Source organism: Desmodus rotundus, chromosome 2, assembly GCF_022682495.2.
Source record: "Desmodus rotundus isolate HL8 chromosome 2, HLdesRot8A.1, whole genome shotgun sequence".
In the NCBI taxonomy this organism is placed as follows: domain Eukaryota; kingdom Metazoa; phylum Chordata; class Mammalia; order Chiroptera; family Phyllostomidae; genus Desmodus; species Desmodus rotundus.
The window spans coordinates 167,369,491-167,382,536 of NC_071388.1; the positions used below are offsets into that span (position 1 = coordinate 167,369,491).

A 13,046-nucleotide genomic window follows, 5' to 3' on the forward strand; every position below is an offset into this window, starting at 1 on the left:
TCCACTAAAGAGTAAATCTTAGATATTTCATTTTTCAGTTAACTTTTTCAAAGCCAAAGAATTCAGAAAAAAGGAAATGCCAATGATTCGATGTGTGTATCACCTCGCTACCAGATTCAAGACCGAGGCCTTAGAAAGGAAAAAGTAGGCAGCTCTAACCAGGAAGATGTTAGAGCAACTTTTGCAAGTGTAACAGCATTTGCAGCTGTCATGGGACACTTCGTTTATCACATTAAATGCCATGAACATCAAACCAAGCGAAGGCAAATAGTTCAAGAAACAGCTGTGACAATAAAGTTCTTTCAACCAAAAGAGCTTTAAAAGAATTTCCAAGTGTGAGTGTGTTTGTGTGTGTGCACATGCACACTTGCCAGGAAGAGAAACAGGTATAAAGAAGGTTACATTTACTACAGTGAAAAAACATACGCTTTTTAAAGTTATAGCTTTGAATGTTTGAGTTTCTACCTATTATTGGTAACCTCTATCTCCTCCGTTTAAGCATCAGGTAAGAACCCTGGAATGAATGGAGAATAAACTCAACCAAGGACCAAGCCCAGCTATGGCTACACTTGTTCTTCTATCCCAGGGGGTGCACTGACACCTTTGTTCAGTGGTGCTCGCCTATATGACCGAGAACAGGGAACCTCAAGGTATGAGGTTAACCACACCTTACTGGACCACATCTGAGGTCCAGCCTTCTAGAAGGTCACAAGAGGCTCATGCCACTGCATCAGTGAAGGTTTTTGTGATTTCTGCTTCCCTCTAACCAGGACTGAACTCCAAACCAGGTTCTATCACTCGCAATCTTGTCAAAAAAAAGGGGCATATTTCTACTGAATTGGTGGTTAAATGCCAAGAAAATTCTTTATTAAAAGCCCAGCTGAGCGCCCAGCCATTAGCCACTGCCAACTGCCAGCTGTGTGAGTGGACCATCATGGCTGTCTTTCCTGATGACGTCCTCAGCTGTCTTCAGCCACAGTTTCCAGTGATTAAATCACAGGACAGACCCCATGTGAGAACCTTCTAGTTGGGGCCCTTCTAAACAAGACCCTTGAGAGATATTAATAAGTTATTGTTTTAAGCCACTAAGTTTTGGAGCGGTTCATTATGGAGCAAAGATAAGCGGAACATGGGGCAGGAGAGGGTCTGAGCTTAAGGCACTGATGGAGCTACACCATTGTGAAGGCAAAGAAAGATGGAAAAAAGATAATTTCTTTAGCCATCACAAGACTCTACTGGATGAATCATAGCAAATGTGTAGAAAACAACACATTATAGTTTCTTGGGGAAAAATAAATCACTGTGAAATTTTTCTGTATACAATAAACTTGGTGAATTATGTACCTGTTACAAGTTTTCCATATCTTCAGGGCAACCTACTGTGTGGCTCTAGGGGCTTTGCTCACACCAGGTTAGGAACACAGTCTCTGCTTTAGAAAGATGAGCGTTAAGGATCTCTGGGCCCCCAAAGAGTACTAGTTACATAGAGGGGAGTTCCAGAAACCCCCGCTACTTGCAAGAATGTGACTTCTGAGTGCTAAACAGGTAGGCAACACATGTCATGGGGTCTGGTGGAACATTCTCTTTACATATGGGTTATGACTGTCCTTCAGCCTAGGTTGGTTGACCTATGAGGACTCAGGAAGGTACTAAGATTTGTGGATCTCATATGGCCTACACCCCTTTGAACCCACTTCAGTTGGAAGCTTCAGAAGAGCTGCTTCTCTCTTCACCTCTTGGGAGTCTGCCCGAATTCTGAGACATTGCAGAAACTCCAGGCAGCCTCATGGTTCCTGTCATCTACCCCTTGTTGTCCTAAGATTTGCCTTGCTGAATCAGTTATTTACTTATTCATAATTCATTTGGATTCAAAGAAGAGGAAGGAGAATTTGGAAAAATTCACATGATACTTTCAGGACTTGATTGTGGTTAGCAATGTATGTAAGAGAGAAAAGGCTGCTGAGGTCGGCTTGGAGGAATGTGATAATTTGAGGGAAGAGCACTGTAACTAACTTTTACTCCAAACACCTTTTCTCTAGGTCACTTGTTTGTTTCTTGGTTGATTGCTATGAGAAAAGGAATTTACAAACAAAAATGTTCTGCAGTCCAAATTTTGGAAGACTTACAATATATTTTCATTTGCCTCTGGGTATCTTTTTCTTTCACTGAGTTAAAATACTTTTTGAAAAATGTATATTGTGGACAACTCATTAACCCTCAAACATCCAAAAGATTATTTCTTATAACACTTCTATGGACATTAAAGAGATAATAAGAACTTAGGGGAATAGAGTTTGATGTTCCAAACTAAAAAAATTCAGTGCAAAGCCTTTCTTACCATGATACCTGTATGGAGGATTATGTAATGCACGGTTTGAGTGACGTCAGCTGCGTGGATCAGATTGTGATAAGGGTTTTTGTACTTGCTGTAACCAACTTCCAAAGCTTCTGCAAAGGCAATTAGGCAAGAAACAGGAATCTGCAGAAAGTAATAATTATGATTATATTTTACCAAAAGAGTAGCTCTAAATCAACACAAACACAATGGTTTTTGGGAGGGGGCACAGCGAGTCAGATGTGGGCAGTAGTTTCTTGAATTACAACGTGGACTGTTCTGAAAAGCCACTTCATCAACCTGTTAGCTTTCCATCCTGAGAAGGATTATAACCCCCAAGTGTTTAGCTAAGGTAGATGAAATAAGTCTTACCCGTAATTTAAATATTTATATCTTCCAGAGTCAAGTGCAAAGGCTAGTTCTTAAAAGGGTAAAATTTCCCAATTAGAATTGGTGTAGTCTAGTTTTCCTTCTTGCAATACAAGGCATTAAAATAAACGACCTCTCAGTTCCTCCCAGCTCTAAAAATATCCTGAGTCCACGGGTAATGACGAAAGGTACAGCTGCAGAGTGCTCAGAAAGGGGGATCAAGTCTGTCGTTTAAATGGCTCTCCATGAAGTTAATTAGAAGCCCTTCCATGTCAGCTAAAGAAAAGCTGCCAATACAGGTTCATTCTGTGTCTCAGGAACACAGAAGGTCATATTTCTTTTAAACATGTCTTTCAGTGTCTATCTGACTATTCTGTAATTCAGGGGCATGTTGGTGTCTCATGTGAATTAGGTTATAATGGTTCATGATATCCAAGTGGATGCATAATTATGTCAGGGAGCTGGGGAGGATGGCTTTAGCATGTGATAAACTCATCCATCTAGTTCTGTGACCTGTCAACTAGAAACATTATTAAATGTATTGATTAATGGCTTGATGTTCTGCATTTTCACTCTAATTCAGATAACAAATTCTAAGAGCATTTCACTTTTATTTCATGTTTCTGACCTTGAAACGGTTGATAAGATCATATCTGGTAAACAGTTCATAAATCATAAATTTCAGGCTGTGTTCTCCACTTGCTTCATTTAAGGCAAATACATCAAAAGACCATTTATCAACTTCCTGTAGAAAAAAGAGGAAACACTTTAGGCAGCAAATTCATATAGTTTTGGTTTTTTCTATGAAAAATTCTTAGAAAGATGAGGCATTCGACATCCAGCAGGCCAAATTTCAATTCGGCACATTAGGTGCTTCCGGGTCTGCTATGACAGGGCCACTTAGTATCTGCGGGTCCCCAACAGTGAGGCCCTAGGGCCTGATGGAGGGCTTAGATCTTCCCCCTAATGCCAAGGTTACCAAAGGAAGTAAGAAACCCGATAACACTTTAATACCTCCTAAATCTCTTTCCAAATTTATGCCCCAAATTATTTCACCAGAGTTGGCCTCATTTTAAGGTAGAAATGCGGGTTATATAGGTGATGTTAATTGAAGGATAAAAGGAAAACAGCCCAAATTTCCCTTTCCCACCCATCCACCTGCTACATGGCTTGAAATTCCACCATAGGAGTTAGTCATTTGGTTTAAATTTTTGATATTTTTATATCTTCTTTTAAAATGCAAATATCCTAGAGAGAGTATATATACTACTTTATTACTCCCTCTAACATTGGCTGATTCATTTATACTCTCCTCCAGGGAAAGATGATAAGAAAGGAAATGAGTCTTTTGATTGAGGAAGAGGACGATAATTTTGGCATATCCCTATGGAAGTGGTCAGGCCTATAGGAAACAGGTACTCTGGGAGAGCGCCCCTTGCTCCTACACGATTTTGCTTAAGGAAATTACAGGGCAACATCTTGCAAAGGAGTCAGTCTACAAAATGGACTTGCAGCAAGTGATACCAGTCCCACACGTGCTTAGGGAGGTTTTAATGTAAAATCTGACATCCAATGCTAAATAACTCACTGAAGTTAAGAAAAAAAAACCTACAGGAATACAACAGAGTCAGTTCTAACTGATTATCAGAAACTATTAGCAAAGAAGGTCAGACTACATACACCGCAGGTTTAGAATGAACAGTAATGGACAACCTTGAAGCTATGCACTAATTTGAATCTGAGCAGGCAATGTTTAGAGCTTCACTCATACAACACAAGTCTGCAGAGGCCAATTGTCTGTGATGGAACACGCTGAAACTAAACTGAAAACCTGATAAAAAGCATCCAACAGTCTCTTCTACAAATATTTCCTTTGGAAAAGAGTAATAATAACTTCAAATGGTCTCTTTACTCACTTGGAAACACCAGTGAAATATGTATTGAATTTCTTGTGCACCCTTTGTTAAATCCCTTGCATTTCGCCCTAATTCGATCCCTAAAACTTGCTTTTTCTGTTTGTCAACTTCAAATGCCTAAAAGTTCTGTTAGAAGGCATTTACCATCAGTAAAGCTCAAAGGAGGCCAACAAATCTTTTATCAAATTCCAGAGCTAACAACGAGTTGGTTGAGATTGTCACAGGGTGCTATTTACAGTTCCCACTAGGGGTTTCCCACTGGGTAAAAGGTTGGTTTTCCATTTCTTGGGGGTTTTTATCAACAACGATGATTACATTTGTAAACTAATGCAGGTGCTGGGCTTTTATATTGTCAGACTGAGAACAAAAGAGACAAGGAGGTATCTTAGGAAATAATTATTTAAGTAAAAATATTCTTCAGTACTTCTTCCCTCAACCTGTTAGTTCATATGTTTTTTCTATACTATATTTCAGAAAAAACATTTACATTCTCCCATGCCTAAATATTTTGTTAGATGGTTTCTAAGCAAATGTTCTTAAAATAAATAAAATAAGTAATACTCATATACTTTCCCATAGTTGATGAAATCGAAATCTCTCAAGAGCTGAAGTAACTAATATCCTATAATGTGACATTTCAGTTATATAGTAGTTATTATATTAGCCTTACAAACATAAATATAAAAAACATCTAAGAACAACAAACTACCATTTTAAATAATAAGATTAAAATCTAATATGCAGCAGAGAAAAAACAAATGAAAGGGGATACAAAAAAGAAAATTGAAAGACAAAAGAAAGCAATATAAATTGAAGCCAGTAAAATAGTTTAATGCATTTAAATTCTCTGTTAGTACAGGTAAGCCACTGTGAAACTTAGAGAAGACGAAGTTGAAATTCCTCCCCCTGTATGAAGTCATAGAAGGGAGTAAGGAATGTTGAAGGATGAGCCTTCAAAATGCTTCTGTCGAAATAACAGCTATGAACTGCACACACATACACACAATGGACAGAAGCACGCAAGCGGAAAACCTCCCTCTTCCTTTTTGCCTCTAGTTATTCCTGGTGCATTAAGTCCTTTAATACTGCAATTGGGCATCAGACTAGGGCAGGCATAGGGAAAAGCGGACAAGAAAGATGGATGTTTTTGTTTTCTTTCTTAATTTTATCTTACTTTGTCTATTTTCTCAAATGTAAAATTCTAGACAATTTTCTTCCATATAAGTTTTGTCTTTTAACTATATTTGATGGAAACATCTTTGTATAATGCATTCAAATTTTCCATAATATATACAAAAGAAAATATGTGCATTCTGACAAGTCCTGTTGCTGTCTTGAAATTGAATTCAAGGTAAATAAAACATAAAGAAGAAAAAAATCACGTGTGTGTGTGCGCACATGCATATGCATTGACACAGATTTTTTAGTGTAAATCAATCCTCAACGAAGTCTACAATGAGTCATAATTTGGAAAACATAACATTTTGCAAAATGATTAAAATATTTTTTACATACCAATATGTAACTTGTAACAAAGACCTATTCTCATTATTTCCCTGACATTTTAAGATTTTTTTTAAAAAATGACTATTTGAAAACTTAAATAATTGAAATTATTTCACCTTTAATGTTACTATGACAGCTTCTGGATATGCCAAACCAACCATGTGATAGGACTTTCTGTACATCCTAAAAAACAAAAATAAGTATATATATATATCATTACGCAAAGTTTTCAACTATTTCTTAAATATAAGGGAAAAATTGCTTTTGATTAGTTCACCTTTTATCATTACTCACATGCTGCCTTTGTGGCCCCAATGATTACTCTAGCCACCCTTCATTAAGCACCTACAATGTAACAGATGTTAAAATCTTTTTGTTTACTCACGCCCACCCTATCAGGTCACTGTGATTTTAGTTTCTAGGTAAAGACATCTTTGCCTTAACTGCATCTTGTTAAAGGGGACTGCCCTTTATACATGCAACAGCAGCACTTTCCCCGCTGGTCACCGTATTGCCGGCAGGAGAATATTCTTGTTTTGTGTCCATTTATGTACCAGAATTTTCAGCCTGGAATTTGAATGTCATTAAAATGTTTCTTTTATAGATTTTTTCCTACAAAATAGAAATTATAGAAGGGAATATATAGATAGTATCATAAGAATTTACACAGCTTCTTTTTAAAGTTAAAAATATCGGGAGAACAGTATTGACAAAAATCAAGTTTGTTCACATTGTCATGTTAACACCATTTAAGAAAGATTATACGGAAATACAAAGTTATTTCCATTCTAATAATAGCAGAAATAACAAAGATTTGTATTAATCAGGAATTTGTTGGATTTTCCCATCTTTTGATGGGCAACCAAGATGTCCATCAAAGAACAAATATAATAAATTCCCCCCATTTAATTACATGAGAATACAATCAATGTGATACCCTAATGTGTAGAAATAGCAATGAGCTTCTATTCTCTGCATGGTTCCCCCACCAAGTCCTGGAAATAAAGAATTTAGCTGATTATTAATTATGTGTTTTAACTTTTATATCATTAATTCACAAGCAAACTGCATTCCTAGACTATACCACTATAACTTCTCCCCCCAAAGTGCCTAGAAAAAAACTATGATTATATTATTAATTTACATTAGGGTTCAATATAAGAAATAGTCACTTGGAAAATATTCTGCATCTTCTATAAAACCACTTAGGAAGATATTAACCTTTTGATCAATTTATATTAAATTAAAAATTTATGACATATTATTCGATTTTTATATAAAAGCTGTCATTTTTAAAAGATAATAAAAGCCAAGTAATTCATCATGTTTTCCTTTTAAACCTTCATTTCTTGGAATATCAGAATTAAATTATTATTTATATATATCTCTACCTTTGGTTTTTTGATAAAGCATCTCCCTGTTTTATGACAGAGACATTGCTTTCATATTATGTTTATTTGAAATGATTTTAAGTAATTTTTGGATGTGGGTAGTCAGTTATAATAAAAATATTATTTGTATCCATTCTGTTGGAAGATTTCAGAGCAGTTTATAAATAAAAATACTATACTAATTACTCCATTGGAATAGGAATAATTATCTTAACCTTGCAAGGCAAAGACACTACAAATCACACTATAAAAGAGCCAGAAAATAATTATTGTCAGTCATATATATTAGGATTTCTTTTATTTTTTTTGAGGAAAGAAGTAGTCTTTTCTACCCATTTCTCTAGTCAGTATTACTAAAAAAAAGGGGAAGTACAGGGGAAACGGAAGGATGATAGACAAAGGAACAAAGGTCAATATAAAGTCAATTAGGAATAAGAAGCTTTAAAAATTAACATTGTATCAGTTTGACTTAGTGGTGCAAAAGGCAGTACGATGCCGCGAAGAAAATACGGTGCTTTGAATAACAGGTTAGCCACTCACTAGCTGTGCGTGACCTTTGGACAACTCTTTAATGCCTTTAAAATGAGAATTATAAGATTTTTTTGTGAAGAGTAGATGATATGAATGCCCAGCATAATATAACCAGTACTCAATACAATAAAGTCACTATTATTATTATTAACATTACTATTCTCATTACTCTGCAGCCAATACCACTGGCTCCAATTCCCAACATTCCTCTGGGCTCCTTGGGTGCAGTGGGAACCCTGGTACAATTAAGTTTCTTAGACTTAATAGGTTAAGAAATAAATGTCGGCATATATTCTCATTATATGGAATGTAAAAAGTGACAAAAAAAAAAAAAAGGATTCTCCCTCCAAACTGACAGAGAAATTTTCCCATTATCATTTTCTAATATTATCATTGGACATAAAACATTGAGATAAAAAATTAGAAATAGGAAATTCAGATGACTTATCCTGGAATCAGAATTGTGGGAAAAATTAATACAGTAGCCTCATACTTCAGTAAATAGTTGATACATTGCAAATTGCTGAAAAACAATAATGAATTTCCTAGGCTCTTGCAGGTGGTGAAAGTCCAGCTGGAAATAGCGGGGGTTGTTTTTTGAAAATTTTGACTGCAGTTACAAAATATAATTGAAAATTTAAAAATAAAAACTATTTCTACCAGACACTGTGCTAGGGAACGGATTATTTAGTGGAGAACCAGAAAAATACAGTTGCCACTTCCACGGGATTTCGACAGCGGTGAAGGGGAACAGTGAATAAGAACAATCAATATGAGGTTACAGTGGTGAGTGCTACGAGGCAAACCACTGATTGGGGTCGGAGGGACAGGGAAAGGCCTCCGGAAAGATAAAAGGGCCAGTCAGGGGAAAGGGCGGGGAAAATCATTCACTTGGAGGACGTAGCAGGATTAAGGGCCTCAAGGAGGGAAGGAGTTGAGGGATGTTCACGGAGTTGAAATCAGACTGGTACAGATATTCAATCAAGAAGGTGAAAACACGGTGGGGGTGGGGGGCGATCCTGTAAAGCCATGAAACAGAAACTGCTGTTAATACCAAGTGAAAATCAAAACCATCAGAAAATTGTAAGCCTAAGAGTGCCAGGAACTAATTTATATTTTAAATCAGCACTGCAGAATGCTGTGTTTGGAGAAAGCAAGTTATTGGTGTGGCTCTGATGGCAGGTAACGAAGGTTTACACTGGAGTTGCAGGAGTGGAGGGAGTGAATGGGTCAGGATACTTTTGGGTAAGGGAACTGCCAGGGCTTGCTGAGGCACTGAAACTGGGGGAGGATGCTTAAGAGAAGTCTCAAGGTTTTCTAACTTTCAAGCTTGAGATGATTATTTTTGAAAACTCAAACATAGCCCAGTATTTTTATGCACTTGCTAATAGGGATTCAAACGTAATAAATAAGATTTCTTTTCCAAATGTGTGTAGCACATTAATTTCTTCAGGACTGCTTACTAATTTAGTCGCTTACATGCATTTTGACACTTCTCTAGGCCATCACCTAAAAGGGTTTGGGTAGCACATAAAAAATTTAGCATGTCAATATATTAATAGAATTCTTCTTAACTTCTTAATGAATGGGAATGGAAATTCACTTGATTTACTTCCACAGTTTGCATTTTTCTTCAATTTGCTAAATTCTGCAGTATTTTCTTAAACAAAAAAGACAAAATATACATTGCTTCAGTATATCAATATACTCCCTGTGATTCTCTCAGTGACTTTTGAATTACTATTTAGATATTTTCAGTTTGATGTTATGAAAAAAATCAATAACTATCACACACATGCCTAAGTTGCCCTTAAATTTAAAGCACATTCACAGAAATATTTCTCTGTTCTGCAGTTTTATTAGTCTCAAAATAGTTAAAATGATCTTTTTCTATATAATTTAAAACAATGCAATTTTTTAATCTAAAGAATTTCTCATAACTAGTTTTCAACATTGTCAGATGTAACATGTTTATTTCGGGTCTTTTTGTAGCTATAGCTTTGGAACATCATGTTTCCCAGACAGGAAAATAAGTTGTGCTCCTGAGGCCTAACAGATGTGAAAGTGGGTCACACTAACACGCCTTCTACACGAGAAACTGGTGACTTGATCCAGTGCTTCTAGGAGCCACCAAGCATCCCTTGCAACAGGGACAGAAATGATAAAAAATATCTTCAGAAGTGAACATAAGACAGCTTTCTGCCTGTAATGAGGAGAGAGTGGTCTTTTCCCTAGTGTGAAGAAAGGCCTGCTTGATTTTGGTATATATAGTATAGAATTTATTTTGTGAGGTGTTACAATTTATTCAGGTAAAATTAGTTGTGTATGATTTGAATGTGTTATAATGGGTTTTAAACAGTTATTCACAAAAGTTCATTTGAGGTAAATGATCGTCCAAAAGCCAAAAGCCTTTGCCTTTGGTCTGTATGTCAATTTAAAATTCATGGAAATAATAATCCAAGATAGGAAATCTTTGAATAGGTAAGTTCATCATCAAGTCCTAAACCTATTCATTCCAGATATGATTGTGGTTTTCCCCAGTAAGTGAAATATAGGCTCCCACAACTTTGCTATAGTAAGTTATCTTCTGCCTTTCAAATTTTTGCCTTGAGATACCAGAAATTTCACTTACCTTTCCACAAAAATGCCAGCTTGAACAGCATGCACGATGCTCCGAAATTTTGGCTTTTCCTCTGACTTCTTTTTCATCATCCCCATTTTCCGGGTAAAGGTAGAAGCCAACCAGTCCCGGACTTCCAATGGGACTGAGTCTGACTGAATGTCACTGAGCTCATCGTCGGTATCCAGCAGTCGTCTATAAAAATGTATACCGATTAAAACTTTAGTAAAAAGTTAAGAAAATAACAATGAGATAAGCATCGCTTTTTGATCATCCTTTGATATGAACTATCAAAAAGGGGAAAAATGATTGAGTTCACATTTTTAAAGCTCTGCATTTCTCACATCGGCCATCCTCTCAAGGTGAGGACTAACGGGCTGAGCACTGAGAGATGCCCAGTCATTGAAGTACAATGACGCCAGTCTGGGTACATGGACTGTTCCACCATTAATATACTGTCTTAGTGATGAGCAAAACTCAGATGAGACCCAGAAGAAAGCCCATAAACAGATGTCTACTATTAAAGGAAGCAACTGCAATGGAAAGAATACAGGGGGTTAAAAGCCATCAAAGTTGTCGTATATTTCATAATCTTGTGTACATGTAATACAGATAGTACATCCTATTTCAATGAGGCCTTGGTGTTTACAAAAGTCATTCATATGGCTTTTCATTTGCTTGATATTGCTAAATTTTAGGAAAATAATAATTCAAGTACCCTAAGAGATATTAATACTGATATCAACATCACAGATATTAAAAAGAGGAAAAAAAACAAAGATAAAACCAAATGGATTATTTTGAAAACTCATTTGAGGTTTCAAAACTTACTAAGTGTCTAAACTGGCAACATAGTGTGAAAGGCTCCCCACAAAATGCAGAGACAGCTTTACAGAGCAATCTGGCCTTGCCTCCAGGAAGAACACAGCCCAGCTCTGCCTGTCACTTGATTTGGTTATTTCCTTGTTAGTGCACCAATTTAATAACTTAGAGCTATTTTGGGCCCACTTTAGATTTGACCTTTGGGTTCCATTTGCTTTGGTAAATCTCTTTGCACGGAGTGAGGCCTAAAGATTATGAGCTGGTAGAAGGAAGGTAGACAGAGAGGACAGCGTGTGTTTAATTACCCAGAACAAGTCACGCACTACCTCAAAAGGACAGGAACCAAGGAACAGGCAAAAAAGGAGGGAGCCCACCCAAAGCACCCAATACTACCAAAAAGAGGCTCAAAAGATAATATACCTCCTCTATGTGTTGCCATTTACTAAACACTTTCTGATGACCATCATTTGCCAATATTTATTACTCCTAGAATTAATCATGAATACATTTACAAAATACCTAATGAGAAGACATACAGAACTTAAGTGCTAGAGTTACAAAGCTACATGTATACATGTAAAGATAAGAAAGATTTACATAGTTGGAAGTTAATACTGACTGATACTTACTTTATATCATTTTTAACTTTCTTTGTGGTCTTAGGTTTGGATGATTTTGATTTACCCACACTACACTGACAGTGAATTTCAAAGCAAAATATTTTTTTTCTCCTTCTGTGCATTTTAAATTAGATTCCTTAGCCAGTTGCAGCAAGATAATACACTGCATGGATTTCAGGCCTTATGCCATTTCTATTATTTCTTATGTTCTTACGTAGTGATCAAATAAAACCACAGAGCAGAACATGTGGAATGGGGACCATTGTGGTGTAATACTGTGATGTCACCACACCCCAAGAATTCTACTGCTGCCTTGATTTGTCAACCACTCCAAGCGGAATGACAGACAAATACTCCTTTGCTATTGATGACTTTATGGCTGTATGTCCTAAATGCAGGAATTGTTCAAGCTAGGTAATCAAACGTGACAAAAATCAGCACATGGAAATAAGAGTTCACATAGAGGTGTGGTGCTCAGGGGTCTGGCAAGAGTTCGTTTCTTTTTATTGTTAATAATATTCTATTTCATGGGTGTACTATACTTTATATGCTCTACTATTGAAGGACATCTCGGTTGCTTTCAAGTTTTGGTAATTATGAATAAAGCTGTTATACATATTTGTGTGCAGTTTTTCAACTCATTTAGGTCAATACCAAGGAACACAATGGTTGGATCTTCTGGTAAGAGTGTGTTTAGTTTTTTAAGAAACTTCCAAACTGTCTCCCATTTTGCATTTCCACCAGCAAAGAATGAGAATGGAATGAATTTCCACCATCGTCTCTTGCTTTGCCTACTGTGGTAGCCTCCCTCCCGGCCCCCCACCTCTTGTCCTGACCTCCTTCAGTTTCTGCTTCCTTCTGCAGCCAGTAAAATCCTTTTAAGGTATTAATCCAGTCATGTCAGTGCTTAACCCATGAAGTCCTACATAGCTCATC

The 13,046-nt window shown here is 36.6% G+C and overlaps 1 protein-coding gene across 2 annotated transcripts in view; it reads right to left on the reverse strand.

The window, feature by feature from the left end:
* The window catches only part of PDE1A (phosphodiesterase 1A), a 219,929-nt gene that overhangs the window by 51,957 nt on the left and 154,926 nt on the right, over positions 1-13,046 (reverse strand). For both annotated transcript variants that reach the window (XM_024561559.4, XM_053918830.1), the window contains exons 3-6: positions 10,681-10,863; positions 6,243-6,309; positions 3,333-3,449; positions 2,339-2,479 (exon numbers count right to left, since the gene is read on the reverse strand). In XM_024561559.4, the coding sequence (XP_024417327.1) occupies positions 2,339-2,479; positions 3,333-3,449; positions 6,243-6,309; positions 10,681-10,863 (508 nt within the window). The remainder of the gene's footprint in view (positions 1-2,338; positions 2,480-3,332; positions 3,450-6,242; positions 6,310-10,680; positions 10,864-13,046) is intronic.